The 25,153-nt window shown below is 39.3% G+C and overlaps 1 protein-coding gene across 1 annotated transcript in view; it reads right to left on the minus strand.

The window, feature by feature from the left end:
• Positions 1 to 7,430: 7,430 nt before the first annotated feature.
• ttll7 (tubulin tyrosine ligase-like family, member 7) overlaps positions 7,431 to 25,153 on the minus strand; it is a gene marked incomplete at both ends in the record, with an annotated part of 68,772 nt that continues 51,049 nt past the window's right edge. Inside the window, 5 exons of the mRNA XM_079245021.1 lie at positions 7,431 to 7,513; positions 11,286 to 11,392; positions 12,679 to 12,852; positions 20,782 to 20,942; positions 24,249 to 24,329. Coding sequence (XP_079101147.1) covers positions 7,431 to 7,513; positions 11,286 to 11,392; positions 12,679 to 12,852; positions 20,782 to 20,942; positions 24,249 to 24,329 — 606 coding nt within the window. The remainder of the gene's footprint in view (positions 7,514 to 11,285; positions 11,393 to 12,678; positions 12,853 to 20,781; positions 20,943 to 24,248; positions 24,330 to 25,153) is intronic.

Raw genomic sequence — 25,153 nt, forward strand, 5'->3', positions numbered from 1 at the left:
AAAAGTAACTTACTGCCCTCATCATTCAACCACGGTTAGAAGTCATGTGACCGCTTTGCTCCCAACAGCAGCCAGCGGTCACTGCGTAGTGTGTTAATCAGTCAATGCGAAATAAAGCAGAACTGGAGAAGCTTGCATGCTCAGCACAAGCTCTTTGTGATGAATAGAAAAATAAATAAAAAATAACTGAGAAGTGGATCAAAGGAGGAAATGCAGGAGGACCCGCACCAATCCAAAAGGCTTACCATAAAAATTCAAACAGGACAAACCAAGGTGACAGAGGACCAGCACACAAGTTATGTTGCTGAAACTGTGTGTGTGTATTTGAACAGTGCAAAAGATAGAGCATAAATTTCCACCGTGAAGTGATTCTTTCATGTGTTTTATGTTTAATGTGAAGGTTTTGATCATATTTATTGTTAAATACTCTGCAAGCCTCTCACATGATATGATGCAGAGATGATTTTACACATGTCAGAATGGACTGCAAGCAACATTTTATTGTAATCTAACATGCTGATAATCTTCTTGTAAAGTGCCCTTTACAATCATTTTATGACATAAATTAATGCCGAAACCATCAGTTATTGAAGACACTTGTTTATTTGTCTGTTTTAATTCAGTCATTTCTGGACAAATTGCCCAAAGAAGCGCTTTAATTATTCTTGACGATGAATTCCATATAACGACTAAATTCTTTTTTCTTTTTTATACAAATTTATAATAGAAGAAAGATGTGGCTTTAGCTTTCACATCAGAAACTGTCACGCAGAATTATTAAGATTTTTTTGTGTGACAAAATAAACAATAAAACATTTATTAAGATATTTTAATGGTTATCTACTAATCAGTTTCCACAAATTTAGGTTTTTGTAGCTACTTTTTAATTAGAAAAAACAGCTTTTTTATTATTATTATTATTATTAATAATAATAATAATAATAATAATAATATCATTATTATTATTATTATTATTTGTTATTATTTGGGTAATATTAAAACATTCTGCTAAGACAGAAATCATTACAGTAATCGTACATATTTATGTACAGAAAAACAATCATTGTAAGGCTTAATAAAACCTTCACCCTAAACATTCAAACTACCCACATGATCATTTTGTGGGTTTCTCTCAACCAGTTTTCATCTCATCTATTGGATTGATCTGATGAATTAAAAGGCATTTCCTGTAACTGGGATTACTGGGCTGAATTTGACTGTGTGGTGAGGAGGTAATTATCTTTATGTTGTTTGTTTGTCCATGTAACATCCACACCAATATTCAGCTTTGTTCAATTCAGCTTTATTTGTAAAGCACTACTTCACAACAATGTTGTTGTTACAGGGCACTTTACATACATAAATCGACATACAGATAATTTCAAGCCAATTCATAGCCCATAATAAAAACCAACAGATTGCATCGAATCATGACTTTGATCCAATGCCCCATCCTGAGCATGCACGAGGCGGCAGTGGGAAGGAAAAAACTCCCCTTTAACAGGAAGAAAACCTCCGGCAGAACCCGGCTCAGGGAGGGCAGCCATCTGCCTCGACTGGTTGGGGTAGAGAGGACAGAAAAGACAGATCAACATGTACACCTGCACTTATTCAGGAAGACCTGCGGAAAAAAGGAGAAATAAGTTAGAGATGGCAATATTGTCATATATTTATATATGAATACATTAGAGAAATAGAGTATATACTTCTACTCCATCTAAAACTCTGCTTTGAAAAATCATTTTATCATAAATTAAACATGTCTTGAAAATCATCTTTAATACACAGAGTCATGTATTTTTAAATACCTTATATATTAAAGAAGTTAGCTCAATTTTCAGACGATAATCTACAGTGATCGAGTGACAATCTAGTGACAGTTTTTTTGTGTGTGTGTGTGGTGGTGGTGGTGGGCATCAGTATCTGTCTATGGGTCCAGCAGGTCGCATTCACTAATTGATTACATTAGAATTTGATAATCCTTCAGAACAACGGCTGAACATAGAAAAACATGAAGTCAAATAGCCAATCGGCTACCTGGAGATTTTTTTTTTTCTTACATGTCAGTGTTGTTGCGCTTAGGCTGGAAAATGTTCTCATCTATGAAAGAAATGCAGATAAAACCTTGGAAAATAACCTGCATGTTGGAGAGAAAAAGAAATGCGTATGGAGAAAATAATTCAAGCCAGAGGGACGAGCTGAGCAAAGACCATCCAGGCTCCTCTGTGCATGTGTTCATCTGTTGGTTTATGTGTCAGTTACATGGAGAACCCCTGCTGTGAGCAAAGATGTTGTAAACAAGACACCACACATGATGTACTGCAGCGGGCGTCAGTTAACTTGTCCCTTTGAGAATAGAGAAAAAATACACAAACATATGTAAATGTCCAGACAATGAGGCAGGTGCGAGGCCGGAAAAACTAATAAAGCAGCAGTGAACATATGTGAGCATGCTTTGCACACATACGGCAATAATGAGCCAACCCAGTATGACCGCTCGTGGACGAAGCAAATAAAGCTTTGATTATCTCTTAACCACGCTGCATGTCAAGGTCTGGGAAATATTAGACCGTAAGTGAACAATCTGTTCTCCTAGCATGATGGATGCAGGGGAGGTGGGCAGGTGTAAAGGCCAGCTGACCGGGTCAGAGCATCACCTGAAGGTTTGTCAGGTTCACGCAGTCAGCAGCAGTGAATCCCTACTGAAATAGGTCCGAGGGGTGACAAATCATCAACCTACGATGGGAGGATGTGCCGGGGAGAAAAAATTAAATAAAATCTCGTTTATGGCAGCTCCACATCACACCTGACAGGACTTAAAGGATTTGCTGCTAACACCTTGGTGCCAGATACCACAGGGCACCTTCAGAGGTCTTGTTGAGCCTGTGCCTTTGTGGGTTGGAGCTGTTTTGGCAGCATGCGAAGGACCAGCAGCAAAGAAGGCAGGTGTGGCCATAATGTTTTGGCACATCAACTCATCGCCCAGTACATGTTGCCCGCATGGTGGGTAGAACAGACACATAATCCACACACACACACACCTACACACATACCTTGTCCAACACAAGCTGTACACAGGCTACATTTGTCTGATAAGAAAGGTCACTTTTGTCATTTGAAAGCACACTGACCACCAGCGGCTCCACTTTAAAGCTTCACTGCGAGTGAAAAGGAGGGCAGCCGTTCCTCTGGACACCTCACTCAGACAGTCGTAATTACAGAATAAACCTCTCTGCTCTTTTTCCTCCATGTCATTTGAAATAGTGGATTAAGAGCAGATTTGAAGCCCCACCATCTGTGTTTAGCACGAGAGTGTGCTTCCTTATCTCATCTGAACCATCCACCTCTCACACAGCTCCCAGTTGCTTTTTTTGCTCTCCAATCCAGAGGTCGGTCGGCTTAGGGCCCTGAAACTGGGTCATCTGGGTGTTGAAAAAGCAAAAAAAATGAAAGAGAAAAAAACAGCAATGGACATTGGCTGCAAAGCTTCCTGGACCGCAGACAGGTAGGGGAGAAAGGAATGGAGCAATTGGTTGGATGGAAAGGAGTGACGAATAGATAGGTCAGCATGGAACAGCACAGTCCTTTGGCTGAGGGGGATATTTTTGGACAGTACGGCAGGGTCGCAGCGCCAAAACAGTCACTGCCCCTGCTCTCTTATGGTTGCAGGGGCCAAGGCAAAGGCCAGAGGCCCTTTAGGTCAGATACTGCACCTCTTCTGCTGACAGACGAGGGGAAGGAGGGGGGTGGAGAGGGCATGAGAAACTGTATGGGATGCTACTGTTACAGGTCTAAATAAAACTGACATTGCTTTCTTTGTGCAGACATACACATCAGAGTAGGGCAGCTTTCAGGTCAAGATGGAACAAGAAAGACCGGCTGGGTACACACTCTCATTACTGAGGCGAGTGACAGGTCAGGAGTGTCACCCGTCCACAGGGGCTTCTGCTGTGAAATGTGATACCGCTGAGGTTAATCCAGATAGCCTGAGAACTGCTCAGGTAATGGATATTGGGTGGAAAAGTAGTCTTAAAACTGTTATAGTTCAGCACTGTATAAGCGTTGTAATTAGTTCCGCGTAATTTAGCATGTTTATTCATCTCACTACTCCCACATCCACTCACATAATCACTGGTAAGGAAATTTCAAACAGTGGAAATAATGAATCGTATTCAATAATATGTTTATCTTGACTTTTAATTCACTCAATCTACAGAATGTGTCAGGCTTATTTTAGAGTAATTGCCGTGAACACGACAGTCTGTTAGCGCAGTTTCAATGTATTGTTGACAGTTTTGGTTTTAAAAGGAGAAAATAAATGTGTCAGATGTTTCTATCCTTTCAGCAGACAGAAGGGCTGTGTCAGTGTCTGTGCTTGATTGGCAGCAGCTGGCAGGGTGCTGGAGTCTCTGTGTGTCACTGTATTGGATGAGGGTCAAGCTAAAAGGAACCTATGCTGCAGACTTCATGTCACAGGGAGAGCATGAACCGTGCAAGCATTCAACCAGGTAACGTTTGCAGGTGCATTTATATACTGTTTAATGAGCCACTGCTGAGCAGCTAATTATCTCTGCAGCCTGCAGACAAGTTAGCCATGTAGTTTTCTCCTGTGTATGTTCCATCGTTCACTCTAGTTAAGGTGCAGGATAATGTGCACTTGTGTTAGATAAGATGAAGATGTTAAGAGTCTGTGGTGCGGATTGCCATCTGTGATCCCTGTTCAGCAAATGTTCATGAGACTGAAGGTCTTGCAGTGGTTTATGCTTTTAGACAAATACTACAATGAGATTCCACTAAATTATTGCAAAACTAGAGGGTTAATCAAGAAAACACATTTTTATTGTGTAATAGAATCAATTCTATTATTGTGTGTGTTAATCACTGAATTTAAAAAAGGCTTTAGGGGACACCAGATTTTTAATTCAAGAAAGCAAATGACAAAAAGTTTAAATTGTTTAAACATTTTATTGCTATGTAAAATTAAAAACCCCATACCTCCAATGAAAAAGAACTACTTTTCAATGACACAAATAAAATCAAATGCAAAATAAACAATATTTGGCATGGAACAATGAGATGCAGGGAGACTTGGATTTCAGCAGTTTTAGCACAGCATTGCTGCTACACTTCTTAGTTAAAACTGTTATAAAACGCATACTGTGTCCTGTTTTGTACTGACTACCATCTTTTGTATTGTACACAGCAAGTAAACTACTAACATTTAGCACTGCATTTCTCCGTATCAACATTTTAGTTCTAAATTGAGGTTCTGCAGAAGGCCATGACATATTAGCCTAAAATAAAACGCAGCTGAACTTGTGTAGTAGATGTGCTTATTGTTGGCACATCCATGACGCCGCTGGCACTTGTACCTGTACTGCAGCAGGCAGAAAAGGCTGCAGCTGCTCATCCCTGGCAAATCACTGCTGTTACAGTACGTAAGAGATGATGAACCAAATCATTCTGTGAGCTTAACAATCTGAATCATGAAACACATCCCTGGTGTTTCTAAAACATCTATACTCAAGACAACAAAATGCTGAAGTGAAGTGTCCTCTTCACAGTGATAAATGACAACACGAAACTTCAAGTATATTCCAAATGCAGCTTTTCTGTCTAACCACTACATCTGGGTCTAAAGAGACTAAAGTCTAGACATGCATACTCTACTGATGTGCAGCCGCGTTTTCTTTCTGTGGCAAACTGCAAAGTGCATATTAGGAACAAGTGGTCGCTCTCTGATAGGGCATGGCTCCTCGTACTGCGGCATTCAAGTCAGCTCGTGCTCTAAAGCACCAAAAGGCTTGGCTTCACTACAATGACATTCTGAACATTGCGTCACTTAATAGTGCTGCACTTAATATCACGCAAATAAAATGAGAAGCATTAGCATTCAGAAGTTAAGATGCTTTGAGTTGTTTAACGTCTTTATAATTAACTTGACCTGCAAAAACAACATAAAGTGACTGTTAATAACGTAAAGCTTTTGATATAACTTATGAAATAAATTAAAATCTAAATACAGCAATAAAATAATTTATTACAGCCAGGAAAATTTTATCTTGTTATTTCCACTTTTTCAGATGAGTAAAAAGCTTAGTCGATATTCCAAAACTGCATTCTGCACCAGCATTCACTGCATTCAATGGTTTACCTTACAAAATAAATAAGTAAAGAAATAAATATTCCTTGCATTGTTTAGTATCTGTAGTTATTTTCCTTTTACAGTACCATGACTTGTAACTATACAATGAAATATGATACAGCAATTACAATGAGAACAGAGAGGAGAACCCATTGGCTGATATTGCTGAGGTTGAAGGAATGGATGGAGGATACCGGAGGTCTGCTGGTCGGAGCCAAGCTAAACTAAACTGAGCAACACCTTCTAGTAATCCCAAATCCTCCAGTGTTGCTTTGTTGATCTTCCACAAGGCAACTGTGCAAGATTGAGGCCTGATTTGGCATCCACAATTCAGATCGATGCCGGGATTACTAAAATCTGGATTTGGCTGGGTAAGAGTCATGTGAGACAGGGCATTGAGGTCAAAAGGCGAGGTGTTAGGAGCCAGGGTTGCCACGGTGACCTCAGAAGTGGTCCATCCTGGTGGCAAAAAGGCTGCGGGAGCGTGGCACAGCTGAGGAGATGCGGCCAAAGCTGGACGAAGGCCACTTCATGATGATCTGGGAAGTCACTGGCAGCAGGTACCTGGACAGACGGACACGAGCGAGGGATGGAGGGATTAGGGGAAAGGATGAACATAATGAGAGGATTAGTCCTGCAAAGGTCACAATTTAGAGGTCAGGGTGCTTTGGTAGGCATTGAGACTGCATATAGCCCACTTTTCATATAATCCATTTATACCCATTTCAATTTGCACAACTCCATTTAATAAAGGCCTGGAGATGTCCACATATTATAACACCCATTAGCCTTAAACACCAAAATATAAAGGAACGTTAAACTGATAAATCCATTTTGCGGAGCATAATTCAGCGTATTTTGTTACATTTACAATGTGACATGTTCAAATGTCTCTTTGTGTGTGACCAATGGTCCAAAACCCAACGATATTATGGTTTCCTGCCATGGAGAACCACAACAAAAAAAGAAAACACAAAATTTTCTAGTATTTGAAAAGGCTGGAAACAGCAACTATGAGTAACAGTGCCTTTTAAATCTGACAGGGATTTTCTCTTCTACTGATAAAACCACTGAAGTATCATGACACCTGTAAAAGCATAAAGAGCGCTTTCAGTTCTGTTTAATTAGGCTAACTGCAGATATCATTTGCTGAAACAGCTAAAAAAACAAAAAGAAAAGTGACCCTCATACTGTCTTTCAGGGTAATTTTCTTTTTCAACTTTGACCTTTGCATTTCTGGTATCGTGAAGAGAAAATCCTCACCTATCATTCCGAGGCATAGACGTCAGTACCTTTCTAAGACTTTTCTATGACACCTTCCACCGAGACAGAGCAGTGAGGCAGCTTCTGCTAACAGCGTTCCAGTACCTGAGAATGAGACCAGTGTCAGGTTGAGATAGACTCAAGGAGTGGCTGAACCCGGCTACTATCTTCCTTGGTTACTGGAAATGAGTCAGGTATGAGTTGTCAGAGCGATGTCAGATGAGATGATTAGTTCCCAGTCAGGGCAAACTCAGCTTAAACAAATGTTGGGGTTCTATTTAGAAGAAATCAAACTGGGGAGTTTGTAATCTTCAATGCTAATCTGTTTGAACAGCGACTTACATTCAGGGGTTATTGCACTACACATGTAATAATACACATTCAGTGACCCTAATTCTTTGTCTTCACCAAAGATCTTTTGCTAATATATGAAAAAAAAAGTACATCTAACACTCGTTTAGTTAAACGAGTACAATAGTCATAGGATGTAGTTCCTGTGGTAGTGTTTAAGATGTGACAGTCTATTCAAAAAAGACCTACTGAGACTGAGGATTACAGAGTGAAAGAATAATATCTCTTTTAAAGCTTGTGTAGAGATTGCACATTTTTCTCAGCTCTTGTTCTCCTGTGAAATAGCTCTTGGACAAATTAGCTGAGCAGCTTCTCCTGAAGTCGACTGAAAAGGAAAAAAAACGACGTGTCACTGAGGGCATCCGTTTCAACACAGTCTTAGACCCAAGAGAGTTAGGAGGGATTCAAATTAAATTGATTTAGTCCAATAAGAGTGTCCTTGAAACAGCTTCAAGTGGGCTGTATGTATCCCTCCAGCTCATAGTCTTCATCTATGACCAGACTGGGTGAACAATGGATCAGTCTGACGCTCGTCAAAGTTCTTCACTCACACTCCAAGCTTTGCTTTCAGCCTTTCACATCTTTTTCAGTTTTGTAGCTTAAAGTGAATTGATTTTGGACTTTTATTTTAATTTCATTCATGGACTTATTTCTGCTTATTTTCTGATACTTCTTTTCATGTTCAGCACCTTACAGTTGATCACTCCCTTGTCGAAGATTCACATCTCTAGGGATGGATTATGTTTATGAGTTTGTTGTGCTATTTCGCTCTTCTATTTCCAAGGTTGGAACCCTGAGCCCGTGAAAATGGCAGTCCAAAAAAAGAAGAAGGAAAAAAAAAATCGAAATCAAATCCAATATTGAACATTCATGTGGGGCAGAGTGTGTGTTGTTCAGAGCTCCTCTGCTATTCACTTTGAGAATATTCAGCTCATATAAGGAATCACTGGTAGTAGTGGCAAGCGGCGGAATAGGGGGTGTGGGGGTTCACGTCCAAGCGGCTGCTGTCTCTGCAGGCTATATTTAATTGGACCCTTATTTGGCATCTTCCAGGTTCATCCTCCTTTTGATCAAGAAGAAGGCCTTAGCAACTACTTGCATGCTTGAAAGCCAGAGGGAAGCTTGTTCATATACTCGTGCTTTACTTCATTCCATCACTGGAGACAGAGATACTGTGTCCAATCTTTACATGCAAAGCTGCTATCAACTCCTGTTCCTCTTGACAGGCCAATCTCAAGTCCTCCACTGAGATGTGACTGCCATGGTGCATTAAGAGGAGGCCTGACAAAACAAAATAGAATGACTAAGGATGGAGAGGGAGACAAGCATGATAGCTGACGCAATCATAAACCAAGAGGCTTGAAGGGTATCTGGAGCCCACATTCAGCTCAACACCCCCAATTAACCCTAATTACTGCCATACTTCTCAGATAAATGAAAGTTAATAGTATCTCAAACTTTTGTCATTATGCGAAAATTATCTTTAGGTATTGACATTAATTCCGGGCTTAACAAGAAAAGTCATTAGTGAGGCTGCAGCATTTGGCTATTTCTTCTGTTCAGCCCACACAGGCCGGATGACTTTCCTTCAACCCATGAGGCTGTTGACACACTTGATCCAAGCTCTCCTCACAGGAAGTGTGCTTGAACAGGAGCAGGCAGGTGTGGTCAACAATGGAGACACTGTGGACCCCAGTTAACAGAACAACTTCGACCTGTGCCAAAAAGCAGCTCAGAGCTGTGAGAGTCTTTGTTATGTACTGCGTGTGTGTGTGTGTGTGTGTGTGTGTGTGTGTGTGTGTGTGTGTGTGTGTGTGTGTGTGTGTGTGTGTGTGTGTGTGTGTGTGTGTGTGTGTGTGTGTGCGAACAAGCACAATGTGGAGATGTTGCAAATCAGCCAATAATTAGAAGATATCCTGTATGGCATATACTATTTAATGCATGAGAATACTCAGCCAGTCAGTCCATAGCAAAAATTTGGATGCTACCCAGTGGTTTGTGGTCTTATAATTTGCACCCTTAACTTTGTTATTTGGTTTTTGGCATCTTTTGTTTTTTTTGTTTTTTTTAAATAAAGATGTGGTGTGAAATGGATGGAGCTGAAATAATGTGAAGATGATTCACACTTGTTGGCATGTGCTAACAGCATGCACCCATCCCTCATAGCTGCCATGTTTTAATTATATAGATCTTTTAGCTTCAACAATATATCAACATATGGATAAAACGGAACAAACTGAAAAAATAATTCTTTTTTCAGGGAACATTTCCAGGTTTTGTGTTTGTGCTATAAAGTTGTAATTTTATCATGGGTGCTCCTGGAGGTTTTTTCATTGCTTTTCAGAGGTTTCCTTTCTTTTTTATTAATAGAACTCTCTTAAGGCAATCCAGTGCTTCTTCTGAAGAAGATTATTTAAAGGACTGTTGACGCTAATAAGAAATTCAGATGCAAATCGAATAAATGTGTCCTTTGTCATAATTTGTATCTTTAACACACTTTGTAAAACATGTTTCTCAATAGGATTTTATTTACATTATATTTAATGCAATATTTCAAGCATCCATAATTCACTTCTAATTAAGAACTGCAGGAAACAGTCCAGCTGGAAGTAAACGTGACCTTAAAAATCAGAGTTAGGCAGTTTCTTGTCATTTAGATATGAACACAACACAAAAATAATAGCTGAAGTCAACTGAAGGGTCACTGTAGAGAGAGTGGAGGTAGTTGCGTTACAGCACAAAGCATGAGCATGCACACCTACCTACTTTCTACACACATAGACACACAGTTTATCTCCTCATGTTAAGCATATGCATCAATGAGAAAATAATCCTAATTGCTTCTCAGCTACTGTTTCTGGAGTGGTGGTGGGTTGTGAGCCCCCCCCCCCGCATGCCCGATGGAGAGATGTGAGCCAGTTGTGTTGTTGAACTGCAAACCAACGATGTGAGCCAAACCTTTTTTCTGTCTTCTTGTGACAAGAAGAGAGCTGTACTTAGCTTGATCATGGCACTGATGCAGTGTAGGTGAGGTGCTCAGTTCCAACTCGGGCCACTTGTACTGAAAATGCACTCAAAGTGCTGCATGATGTCCTTGATTAAAGCATTAAATCTAACACACTGTAGCAGCTGCGTGGTTTGCTGGTGATGTACTGCAAGCTGGCTGATGGGTTGCAGTGTTGACCAAAGAACTCCAAACAGTCTGAAGGTACTTTCTTCTCTTCAAATGTTATTTTTGGTAAGCACAGTGTGTAGTTTTGGGCAAAAAGTAATCCAGTCATTTAAAACCCATTGACATGGTAAATGACTCAATCCCAATACTGTTTATTTTAATGTTAGGAAAGAGAAGGAGACCATGCCAGACTGTTTGTTGTACAGCCAAAGCAACCATCATTGGGCAGGTTGGATCAAGCTTTTGTTACAGTTGTGAAGTGGTGGCAGCAGCAGAAAGCAGTGAGTTGGGGCAGTGCTTGAAGATGTGGGGAGGAGGAGGGGGGGGTTTAGCAGAACTAAACCAAGCATAGACCTGCATCGAGGGGCGAAGAGACGGAAGAAGTAGAGGAAGAGGATGCGGCAGCGACAGCAGCAGGAGAGGAGCCATGGGTTGAAGTTGGTCCAGCAGCAAATGGCAAGCTTTTTTTTTTTTTACACAGACATATATAGAAACAAAATTAATGGTAGATGGACAATTTATGGTCTATCAATACCAAAACTGTTAGAATAGACTAAACCAAGCTTGTTTTTCAGTTTCACACAAACCCCCATTCTTTTTAACAGCTGAGGTTTTTATACAGTAGGCACAAAGTGATAGGCTGTTAAAATATGTGCAAGAGTTATGAATCATGTAAAGCAAAGCCCCAGGAAAAAAAAGAGCTCTCTCTCTCTCGCTCGTAAGGTCATTTGCTGCTCAGGCTCATCTGGGCTCTAATTGAATTAAGAAGGCCTCGAGGGGCCCCGGGCTAACCTGAGCGCTAATCTGTGGGCCATTATTTCCTGTTAACAGCACTCTCCCCCTCTCCCTTTCCCAACTCAGCTCCCACCCTGTCTGCCAGCCCAAAGCATGTGTGATTTAAAAGTTCACTCATTCCCAACCTGAGATGCTGTCCCCCACAGCGATCAGCGTTAAAAATAGAATGAGGCTGATTTTCACTTGTTTGTTTTATCAGGGTTTCATGAAGAAGATGATCGCTCCGAGGCTCCACGGAGGGGAGAGAGGAAATGTTTCCTGGGAGAGTTGTAATGATGATAACTGATGATAGCAATGTATTTGACAGTGTGCTCTAAAGGGAGTTTATTACAATGCACTTTTGGGGTTCAGACTGCTGTAAATAACTTTTCACCTAAGCCTAAATATTTAAATGAAATATTTATTGCAGATGTATCTTGTTATATTACACACTCGGCATCCCAGCAGGCTTAATTTATTGCCAGTGTCGTTTGTATCATGTGATATTATTATTATTATTATTATTATTATCATTATTATCATTAATAATAATAATAATAATAACAATAATAATAATAATAATAATAATAATAATAATAATTAATAATAATAAATGGACACCGGTCTGCTACTACGCGTGGATTGCAGGGTGTACTAGCTTAACATTGCACATTGTAATAACCTATTCTGCAAGCTTAACCAAGATTAACTCTTGGTAACAAGCAGTTAATTTTTCTTTAACAGCGGTTTACAATTGCTTTTATCTAACATTCTTGCAAAGGAAAAACTCAGCAAAATGCACAAGGACATTGACTGAATGGAGCTTGCACTGAGGAGCTTCCACACTCCTGAGTTGCTACCTTGAATACTCTCCTCCTTTCTATTGGAGCAGAAAAGCTCCTATAGAAATGTTGGTTTTTAAAATCAAAAAAGAAATAAAGTAGCTAGATATTAAAATATCCATCTGTCTCACCTGGTGTCATCCCATTCTGGGCTGAGTCCACTCAGAGAGCCCCGGGACTCAGATACAAATTTGTAGACGACCAACAGGCAGTCTCTGCACAGCGCAACCAGCCGACGGCAGCACTGCAGCTCCGGGGGTGACACCACCTCACTGCTCTTGCTGAAGATGGTCTCCCACGAGGAACTGGATATGAGAAAAAGAATAAAATACAGGCAACAAAAAAATCACCAGAAGCTCACAACTTAAAGGTGATGAATGTTGTTAATGGACCATGACCACATATGTACACATATGAGCCTCTTTACTGTGCATGTGCGGTGTTTATTTTCATGTATCCTTGCATGCGCAGACATAGAGGAAGAAACACAGACACAGATGAAGGATGAAACTAATCCAAGTACAGTTAACCCCCTTAACAATCCCGGACATACCCCTGACTGTGAGAGGGCTCAACAACTGAGACACACAACCTTAGGGGGTACTTTTGATGTCTTCCCCTTTTTCACTCCTTGGGAGGTGGGATGTGCTTTCTGTGAAAGGGTTCAAAACTGTGTGTTTCTATTCTCCTCCTCCTAAGTCGTTTTCAAAGCCTGTAGAATTCATTGCCCACAATAGCTGCTGGGCTGTTTGATTGTTGTTAAGTCCCTTCAGATAAAATATCAAACAAGAGACTGGGTAAAGGGTGGGGGGGGGGGGCTTCACCCCAGATTTGGAGTGTGTTTTTTGAGCTATACCACCTGACTGTCTCTGCGTGATATCTGGCCCCCTGTTGGGTTCATCCATGTCGGGGCCACAGCGTGTTGCAGAGAGGGGCCAGGCGATAGGCTAGCAAGCTAGCTGCACTATCCAAGGCATGCTGTGATCAGACAAAAGCTGCATGAGGTGCAGCATGCTGGTGGTATCTTGCCTAAACTAATCCTTGTAGGGCCAACCCCCCCCCCAAACAATCCATGCTATTCCTTGCAATATCTCATTTTCAATCACTCTCCACTTTCTCTTAGTCACCAGATCTGTCTTTTTGTCTCCCTCTGCTTATCAACCACTTCATCTCTGTCACCTGCTTACTCTCTTTCACACATACCCTCAATTAGGACTCCCAAGGATGTAAGGGAGGAGCAAAATGTAGCCCTGTGGACGGCTACTCAAGTTACCCCCTCTGAGCCCTCTGTGTCAGGGGGAGCACGTCACCGAACAACTGAACTATAAAGAATATGAAGAGGAGGAGATGTGAGAAGGTCACACCTTTATCACAGGGAAGATAAAAAGCAACCAGTGCAGCTGCTGTCTGCATGTGCTGGATGTAAATGTGTGTGTTCCTGTTTAAGAGTGCTTATGTGTTTGTTTGAGAAAGAAAAAAAAAAAAAATGCAATATCTCAGTGAAAAGAAAAAAAGTCAGTGGGCTTCATTCAACAACTACTTTCACAAACAAATTTTTCTTAAGTCCTACTTAACATTTAACAGAGATTGTTGCTTTCATAAAAATCTTTGTATCTTAGATATATTCTCAGCCAAGAACAGATTCTATGAGCACTTAGGTGATCACAAACATTTGATAGTTGATATGTTTGAACAAAATCTGTTTTTGTATTGTTTTTTGCTGTTTTGTTCATTGAAATGCATTAACAAAGTTACAGTAATGAGTTAGACCGATTTTTAAAAGTACCTTTGGCAATTTATATATCCATCCATCCATTTACTCCACATAGTCCAACTAAGGGTCGTGGGGAAGCTGGAGCATATCCTAACAGTCATTGAGCGAGGAATTTATATAACATTTTTTGATTTTAAAATAAATAGTGATGTTTTGCAGAACATGTCCAAGTGTTATCATTTTCCTCAGAGGAAAATCCAAAAGTATTTACAGTGATTCATTAAAGAACAAGTCATTGTAAAGACAGGATCTTCCAAACAATATAAGCCCAATATAGTACAGACAAATGTAAATTAAAGCACTCTCACCAGCGCTGTTCCTTGAACCACAAAAATCTTACGTCATAAAAGTCCAAGTGACGTTTGACTCCCAGATCCTCCTGCTGAAAGTGGTATTTAAAATTCTAAATTTATTACATTTGTATGTTGTTTTTTTTGTTGTTGTTGTTATGTTTTGTTTTTGTATAATGATTAGTTTTATTAGAAAATTGAGGTTAAGTTTCAGGTTGTGAGCATGAATGATTTGATGGTGATAAGAGAGGTCACTGGCATGCATTGACCGGCAAGTTTCTATCAGTCTGCCTCAGGGCACCAGTAGCAACACATGTAGCTTAACATCACTAAGTATAAATGAGGAATGAATAAATAACAAACCCAAACTAAGTGCTTTTTGAATGCCGTCAACAATTTCTATTGTTGTTGTGCTTGCTGTTGTTAATATCATTATCATTTTGTCCTGGTCACCTGGTTAATAACCACTAATCAAACTAATAGAAAGTTATAAACAGTTTTGCAGTCTACAAACACATTCTTTAATCTGATGGAGGGTTTTAGTAAAAGAAAAAACCTCTTAAGTTTGGTACAAATCCAATCCACATTGAAATGGGCGTATTTTAAAAAATACGGTGGAACCATCCGATGATGGTATTTGGATTGAGTTTACTACCCAGCACCAAAGTGTGTATTCACATGGAATCTGGAGACCTAAAAACTAAGCCCATTGCAGACAATGATATGAGATCTGAAAATGGGACCCATGCCAACGTCTTGGCAAGCAACAATGGCTGGCAGAAAAAACTATGAGAAATGCTGCTTTTGGGATTTATTGCTTGGGTCGGGCACTAAAAAGTCATATTTTGGTTTACGATCTCTGAACCCCTTCCATCTTGTCATTCATCCAATTTAGAAACAGGACAATGAAAGATGTAGGGATTCATAGAGAATCACATACTCAGCCTTACAAAGCAGCCTTCCCAGCCGGTTTCACGATCAATGACGTGTTGAATCTAGTGAGTAAAACATATTTGGTGGGACAGGGAATCAGCTCAATGTGGACAAGGGCTTGAAGGAGCCTCCTAATGTTGGGAGAGTCAGCGTTACCTTCAGGACTAGGGCTGTTCAATTATGGCAAAAATTCTAATCACAATTACTTTGACTGAAATTGAGATCTTGATTATTTAACACGATTATCCTTTTTTCTTTAAAGGGGTGCTATTATGGTATTTCAAGTTTTCTGAGCTTTCTATAGTGTTATAGTGTTGAATCCTCATCATACATGTGAACGGCACTGTTTTTTATCATCTAAACGCATGTTTGAGTTTGAGTTTGAGTTCCAGCACGCTCTCCGTTCGGTCACCATGGCAACAAAAAACGCGTCATTTTAGAGAGTTTTTTCTACTTCGAAATCCTTGTGACGTCCCGGGGGATAAGGTTTGGTGATTGGTTACCTTCTATTGGTTAACAAAGGCATGTACAAATACATCAGGTGGGTGGAAAACGTCGGATAAAATTATTTCCAACGATGGCTGGTGAGTTTACCAAAGAGAGACATCCTGCTGCATTCGTTGCTGTGGGTTGCTGTTTTCCACCTCGTTTTCAGGGTCGGATTCAGGTTCCAACATGTAGGGCTGTATGCTATGTGTTGACATTGTATTTTGTTTTTTTTTATTGAGTTCATATTAGCCTAATCCTTCTGTTTATGAGATGTTACAATGACGGCGAAAGCAGGTGCGGCGCGCGCTCCCGATGTAGTGCAGTGGCGGGGCTTAATGCGAAGAGTCTCAATCCACTCGTTTTGCCCGCAGGCTGATCTGACAGCCATGCAGGGAGGGTTGGTCTGAAGTAAATAAAGCGATTTGTGACAATAACTCGATCAATCCCAGCCCTTCTGGGCTCAGAAATAAAAATAAATTAGCCTGAAATGCACATAATAGTTCCACTTTAACATGATTTTTTTTTTTTTTTTTTTTTTTACATTAAACCGTGACTTTAAAAAAAATCTCTTTAGCATTCCACATATTTTAGAAAACAAACAAATAACGTGAAGCTTTGTCTTGACAAAGTGCAAATACTGATGTAAACTGAATAGATAAGTATAAGTAAGGATTAAACAACGCTGCACGTCGTGGTGTTCTCGACTCCGCGTTGGGTATTATAACCATCTAACACACGGTTACGAGTTGTTTAATGCCATGGTCCCACACAGTAAATATTTTATAACAAATTTATATTTCTTTTCTACAACATTTGCTGAAGTATAGGAACTATTTTATGTTGGCCTGGGTGTACGCTTTATGCCAAACAACCACTGTCAGGCTACAGCACGTTTTTCTCATTCACCTGTGTTATGGAGCTTTTAAACTGTGGCAGAGCACACCAGGCCCAGGTGTGGCTCATGCCACTGATTAGGATGGCACCTGCAAAAGCAGCCAGTTCTCACTGACAATGGTATAAACTATGTTGTAGTGAACTTCCACAACCTACTGCAGTTATTCTACATTGACCTGCAGCCGGAGCCGACTGAGACTGGCCGCCTGGGAGTGCTTTAGGATGGGAAGAAGCTCCCGTTGCTCATCCGTTACAGTAACTGCAGAACAATATGTGCCTTCAAGTCAGTCGCCAAAACACCAGAAAAGTCTCTAGTAACTCCAGTAAAAGTCACTAGATTTGTCGCTACTCGGGTTTCACAAAAAACAAAATCACCAGATTTAGCGAGAACAGTGTCTGAATGAAACCAAAGCAGCTGTGGGAGGAGTTTACAGCACAGCGCTGCAATGCCAGTGACGCTCAATTAGCAACTGAAGACAGCAGGAGAAACTGCAAAGAGAAAAATATCGCACCCTTTTATTTTTATGATCGTTGAAAACCCAGATCGTAATTGAGATAAAAATCTGATTAATTGCCCGGCCATATTCAAGACAATCAAAGTGTGATGTCAGAGTACATAGAGCACCTCCATGGTGAGAGTTAATTTGCAGCGATCCTTCTTGAAGATGTTTTTGTTTATGTGGTGTTTTCTTCTTGCAGTTGTTTTTCTTTTTGCAGCATATTCTCCTTGAAATTGTTTTCCTATATGAAGCGTGTTTTTATATATAAGGCACCTATGCACCTGTCGGCCATCGTAGATTCCCATCGAAGGAGCCTTTGGAATGAGAGTTTGGAGGTTTTCAGGACCAGAATACATGTCTAGATGTCTTTCTGCTTGCAGTTGATTTTGGGCAGATTCCCTTGATGGTCCAATGGCTAAGATTACGTGTTTTCTCTGCTGTGGCTAGGGTTCAATTCCCAATTAGGGAATTCTTGTTTCATTTGGTTTTTGGACGATACAGAATTAACCTTGAGACTTAAACCCTCTTGCTAGCAAGAGAAAACTCCTCCTCATGATCTAATGGTTGGATTTCAGCACTCCTACCATAACGGCTCAGGTTCCATTTCTAGTCTGTGAATTTGGTGAGCCCGGTAGGTGCTGCAACACACCAAAGAAGTCTTTTGCTGCTTTTCAGCTCCATAACAAATATGGAAATATTAATTAGCTCTTCTGAGGGATCAACACAACATTGCGTAGCACACTTGGGCCAAAAGGTTAAACTGTTTTATCAGACAACAACTTACTTAACTTTGTACTCGAGTTTGAGCTGTGTTGTGCCTTTGACATTCTTAGAAATGGTATTCCTGGTTGAATCACATACTTTAGGTTAGAACACCAAATATTGTCTCACATTCTATCTTTGAAGTAACTACATGTCAAATGTGTACACCGGCCAATGCAGCAAAGTGAATTTTGTGATAGGATGGTAATTAAACAGTGTCCCAAAAATGTGAAATGTTTGAGAATATAAAAGTTGGTCACTGGACAAAGAGGCCTAATTTCAGGTGGGCCTTTAAGTGTAATGACAATGTAACCGCCATTTCACATACAGAGAAAGGACATTGCCAAGAACCCCAAAAGCAAACAGTTGTTGCTTTGGCTGGGAGCCAAACCCAGGTCAGCCGTCTGGCTAGGCGCTATGTCCTCCAGTACACTACCAATGCCTGTACAGAAAATAGCTGGAGGACAATGTACCTGCACTTTGTATTGGGTTATTAAGTGCAATTTAAAAACAAATTTAGGAAAAATTTGTTAGAGGATATTGGTGAATTACACCTAATTTGTGTTCCACTGTGGAGGTGGCCTCTGCCCTTGGCGTGATGCCTAGATAGTCCGCAACAAAACAAAAATAACCACATGTGTATTACTCTGTTGTTGATGAAAAGTGTAGCCCATATCCCGAACCAGAAAACCCAAGTTCAGGGACTACCTTGGCAGCTACATCGACAAACAGTTAACGGTGGAGTATGTAAGATTTTCAATATTTTCAAAACAAATTAACTAAAAAAATAACTACAATCATAATTAGATCGTTTTTTTTAAACATGTAGGTTCCAGTCTGTCCATATTTGATGTGTTTTGAAATTACAAGTTTAATTAATGACAAAGACCCTTCTTAAATGTTTGCCTACCAGTAAAAAAAAAAAAAGTGCTTTTTGTCATTTGTCATTAATTAAACTTGTAATTTAATAACGCATCAAATATGGACAGACTGGAACCTACATGTTCAAAAAACTTTCTAATTATGTTTGTAGTTATTTTATTAGTTAATTTATTTATAAAATATTGAAAATATTACATACTCCACCTTTAAGCGAATGATCCAGAGTCAAAATAGCTGCTTCATGAAGAAAAAAACCAGAATATTGGGCATGGGTCTTCAGGCTAAAGGGTGATAAGTGCCCTCATGCCAGGCACATGATCCGTCTGTCTTTGACAGACTTGGTGGTAATAAGAGCTTCTGTGATTGGTCACACCAGAGTGTGCTTCCCATAGTGAGATACCGAACGAGGTTTGAAACAGAATCCCAGAATACAATAGACAAATGTGAACTGAAAAAACATTCATTCACCTCCTCTGCGCTCCCATCCCTCCCAAAAATGTTCTTTCATTTGTGAAAAAGTCCTAATTAACAGCTGCTATGGTATGTTACTTAAACTTGTTACATCTCCACAGGCAAACATGTTTTCTTAATGTACAAGAGCTTTCATGAAATTGCGATGAGCTCTTCTCTGTCTGTCGTTCATTTTAATCATTCATCCAGCATTCATTTTGCAATAAGACTGAATGAAAATACCAAATTGTCCCTGCTTGTGTTGAAACTTGTATATTCATGAAGAAAGGGTGTGAGGAAACTGCATGTTGCATGTGCGTGCAGTTAAAGGAATGGAAGAGTGATGCAGTGTAATCACTTGTTTGTGTTGCTGCCGAGGAATTAGATCCCATTCATACAGGAGTTTTTGTGATACTTAAGAGCAAGTGAGTGTTTTTGGGTTTTTTTGTATTTGGTTGTGGTTTATATGACCCATCAAAATTACATTGAGGTTGTATAGATGCTCATTTGTTCTTATACAATGTCATCTTCCTCACATTTGATTAAAAAAAAAAAGCTTTGTTTTGGCCATATTTGCAAAAATAAACATATAGGCAGGGCTCAACATCTTTATCCTTCTATGCAGGACTACTTCCTCTGTATACGACAAAGTTCAACAACATATTCACAATTTTAAAATCCATCCCTCTCCCAGCGTCTCTCTTAATAAAGCTTTTGGCAGATTTTGGATTGAAAAATATCAGAAGTTTGTATAAAAATATAGCAGGTGGTAGATGTTTTATCTTTAATCTAAAGAATATGTTGTATTTTTTTTATCAAAGTCTTTATTGGAAATATTAAAATTGTACTTGAAATATAATGGAAATGACATCAGGCTTTGCGGATATGACTGAGAATGAGCGCACGACGTTCAGCAGCTACAGTTACATTTGGAAGAGATAGGGCCAAAATTCATATCCGAGAGAAATCACAACACAGCTAATTGAGTAAAAAAATCTTCTCTTTAATATCTCTGTCATAAATAGAAAGAGAAGTTAAAAGTCTATTCTGTTTTTTTGTTTGTTTTTTGTTTGTTTGTTTGTTTGTTTTGTTGTTGTTGTTTTTTAGCAACACATAGAACATTGCCTTTTACTGCCACTGTCTGTCAAAAGCATACAGTCCAGTTTGCTCCAAAACTTCTAATGCAAACATCATATCAAAGATTAATTCAGATTCACTTAATAATTGAAGAAATTCGGCTATAAGCTCACACTGGCCTACCCAGTGTTGGAAAAGCAGTTCCACAAGCCTTGGCCATGGCTCCAAAGCAGTCGGTTGAAAACCCGGTTGAAAAGTCGATAGAGATGGAGGCTCTCAACATCCGGCTCCCTCCAGATCCTCTGCAGCACCGAGCGCACATTAGTACGAACAATATCCAACACCTGACAGATAAAAAAAAAAAAAAAGAGTGAGAGGAGAAACAGATTTAAACCATGCATGGATTAATGAGGGAATTAGAAGGTGCCATTATTTTCCATATTTTTTATTCATATGCACAACTTCACAACTTGGTTTTGTAACAACTGTTGTTCGCCTTTTTTTTTTTTTTTTTTAATCTAACCATATAATTAATAATCACACAGGCTGTTGCTTTCATTCACTGACAAAGCTTGAAGTCATTTTTTTTTACCCCATACATTAATAACAAGTGTGCATACACAGGCATGAAGTCTATGTCTCATTTGTGTGTGTGTGTGTGTGTCTGTGTGTAGGAAGCTGTAGTACAAGCAGGACGAAAAGGGTTGGAGCAGACAGTGGTGAGCCTGGAAAAGGACTAATTGCTGCACCAACGTCAGTCTTGGAAATAAGGTGTCAGAAGTTGCTATGCGGTATATGGACACCTGAGCCAACCTTCCATCTTCCCCTTTTCTTTTTCCCATCCCTCCCCACTTCTCTGCCATGTCTTCCTCCCTTTTCTTCCTCTTTTCACCTCGCGAATAGCAGCACCAAGGTTCTTTTGACTCTGATTCTTCGCTCCTCATTACTGAAGTGCCCATCCGTCTGTGCGTCTGTGTGTGTTTACCATGTGTAGACTAAGATCTCCCCACAGCAATACGAAGCGAGCGAAGCATGCATACACTCTCTGACAAACTGATAGATGAGTAAACACACACACACACACACACACATAGATATGTTTTGGTATGGTAATCAAATAGTGGAGCGCTTGGCGCTACGTTCCTGACCTCTGCCTGCTGCTCATTAGGCTGCTTCACTCCAAATAAACATCAGCCCAGACCACCACAGCCCACAACACAGCTGAGCACAGAGGTGCAGGAAGCAGCAGCTGAGAGATCACATCATTACTGACACGCCTACTGGATGCCATTTCATGTCTTGTCCCCCTCTTCTGTTTTGTTTACATCTTATTTGGTGTCTCTGCCTCTTACAGTCTGACACAGTAATGATCTTCATGCTTTTTTTTTTTCTTCTTTTTTGCTTTTTTTCTCCTGAAGTTTGATTTCAAGATTATTTTTGTGCTTTAAAAGTTGTTCAAAAGCTTTCAAAGAAACAGGTAGGAGTGGTGACATTTTGTCACATTCACCAGTTTTAACGACGTCCATTCAGTGCAGGCTGACAGCAAAGGCAGACATAGGCAATTTATACAGGTGTCAAAAGACAAATGTGTCCCATTTTTTTAACATTTTCAGAGCTAACATAAAAAAATGAAGCATTTACACTTAAAAAAAAGAGTCACTGAGACTGGATCCAAAATTCATTATTTTGTTACAGATGCTCATTGTAAACCACAAGGTGCATCATAAATTATTAGACTTAAAGTAATTATCCTGCTATCCAAACTTGCCTTAAGAGACATTTTGAGAAGATAAATATGACAATAGGACACATTACAACTTTATTCTGAGCTATTATAATAAAAATTAAAGTTGAACAACACTATATAGCTACAATTCACAACCTGAAAACATTTACAACTAGAAAAGAGCTCGGAGAGTGCAAACCTCCGCCAAGCACAAGTTTAAATAATCCTTTTAAAAAAATTCTTGGATCTAAACGGAGATTCGGATCTCCACCAAAATTTAATCATTTCTTCCTTTCCACATTTCCAACAACTCCTGAAAATTTCATTTGAGTTATCTTGAACACAAACAGACCTACAGACAAACACCGGTAAAAACACAACCTCCTGGGCGGAGCTAAATATTATGTACAATGTTGAAAACAAAGTCTGTAAGAAGATCTGGGAGTTGCAGGTGACTTGGATATTGAAGGAAGGATTGAAGTGGTTGAAGGAAAGGATCTGGCGAGACTATATCAGTGTCAAATCTGTTATACCAATGGTGTTAGGAAGAGCAGCAACTGAATTAAGTCCATCTTGACTGACTTGCTCTTGAACGAAAGAAAGAAATGAAAAGTTGTTTAATTTTTCCAAGAGGAGATTAACAATGTTGGGATATGATCTGTAATATGTTGCAATTAAATGCACTGTAAATTACCTAAACTTACTTTACAAAGCTGACAAAACATTCCTATTTTATTGTTGTATTTTTATAAACTGCAGAAAACAACTGAAATGCTGAATTAGTTCAAAAAGAGGGTGAGACTTGAATTTTAAAAAATCTAATTAATCACAAGCTTTGTAATTAAATAATCTCAGTTAATTACCTAAGAATATTAAACCAAAAAAATCTACATTTTTTTTTTAAATAATGAATTTTGTGTATGACTTATCCTAATTAAACACAAGACATTAATAAATCTAAACTTAAGCTCTATTAATATCTGGGAAACTGTATTTAATTACAATTAATTTCAAAACAGTAAAAAAAAAAAAAAAATATTTATCCCTGGGCAAACTGAACAATCCTAAAATTAAACTGATGTCTGAAGTACTTTAATGAACAGCTCCAGTCTACAACATGGTACAGTACTTTTACATGTTTTCATCCACACTCTTTATTAAAAGGCTTTCAATTCTGCCAGAGCCAGGACAGCATCAACCAGTGGAAACTCCTATCTGGTTATGGAGCAGATGATTATGTCCTGTTCTAAGTGCAGCTTGATGCTGGTGTGGTGTGATAAACAACCCTCTTGTGTGTTGTTTTGGACAGAAAGGGGACTGACGAAGCAGAGCAAACTATACGTGTTTTACCGTTAGACAACAAAAATCTCAAATACCACCAGAAAAAGTCTATACTTGTTGTTGATAGTTGCTTTTTCTTTAAATAGAGTCGCAACAGGAGTCGAACAAATCACAAAATGTAGCTCTCGGCTGTGTCCAAACATCCACACTCTTCCCTATATAGTGGTCATGACATTTTTGAGGAGTGTCCGAATGTCCACAGAGAAAAAAGTAGTGCACTCAAAATTACCCAAAATGCATCTTGAAAATTAGTGAGCATCAATGGTCGCTACATGGGTCAATATAGACCACAATGCATTGTGGGCAGAGGGTCACAATGGAACAAGTGACGTGAACATCAAAGCAGCTTAAAAAAAAACTATAGACCATTAATTTTTTCTTCTTTTTCACAAATACACAACAAAGAAAGAATAAACTACAAAATGGATTTGGAATAACTTCTTCACACAAACAGAACATGAATTGGTGGTGAATAAGGGCCGGCTGAGAATCTGAACAATTTAATCAGATATTCTACTGAAATATTGCCATCGGACATTTTTATACTGTGGCTTTAAATGTGACAAATACTAAAGAATCTCACCTTCCGCTGTTTGGTTGAGTCCAGTTTCACCAGCCAGTAGGAAGCCACCTTTGGTTTATGGTATTTCCAGTTGTCCAGGATCTGATTTAAATAAAAAAAAAAAAAAAAAGGTAAAAATAAACACCTATTTAAAGAAAACAGAATAATTAAAAACATATAGAGATGTTGTCTCACTGCTCCTTAAGACAGAGTCACAGTCAATAAAAGCAATTATTACACTGTTTTTTCTCTGTTAATAATCATAGTAAAGGCACTAAAAAGATACATGCAGGGTCGATCTGTGGATTTAAGTTCTTTTGCGGAGGTCAGATGTATGTTTTATGCTACTTGACAGCGTCTTGTTAATCTCAGCTGAACATGAAGCATTTTAAAACCTTTAAAGTATTAGAAAAGTAGGAAAAGTCACTTCTGTAGCTCATTCCCAAGTTCCTCCTCATTCAGACAGATCTGTAATCATATTCAGATTTGGAATCTAAAGCATTGCAGGGCGAGTGTGCCTTTTAATCTAATCGTTTCACATCTTCCTCATGTCGGGCGTTGCTATGGAAAAGTCCCATGTTCAAACATGACAAGGAGCACCACACCTACAGCAGCAATGCTTGCACAATATTTGTCACATTGATCTAGCTGATGCAGAAAGGTACAAGGTAAGAGATTGTTTACTGCAGCACATCACAAACTGTCTTGTTACCTTGTCGTCAGTGCATCACCGCTGCCTCTCCATGCCTCTAATCAAAGCAGAGCATTTAAACTTTGCTCCATAATTTCTCCTGTCTGGCTTGGGAGTTTTGTAACGCTTAATATCATTTTCAAAACCAAAACCATCATCTCTCTACTTATTTATTGGTGAATTTAACTGCAGCACAACAGGGTGATAATGGGAGAACAGAAATCCATCCCTATGT

The sequence above is a fragment of the Telmatherina bonti genome, assembly GCF_933228915.1.
Source record: "Telmatherina bonti genome assembly, chromosome: 8".
NCBI lineage: Eukaryota > Metazoa > Chordata > Actinopteri > Atheriniformes > Telmatherinidae > Telmatherina > Telmatherina bonti.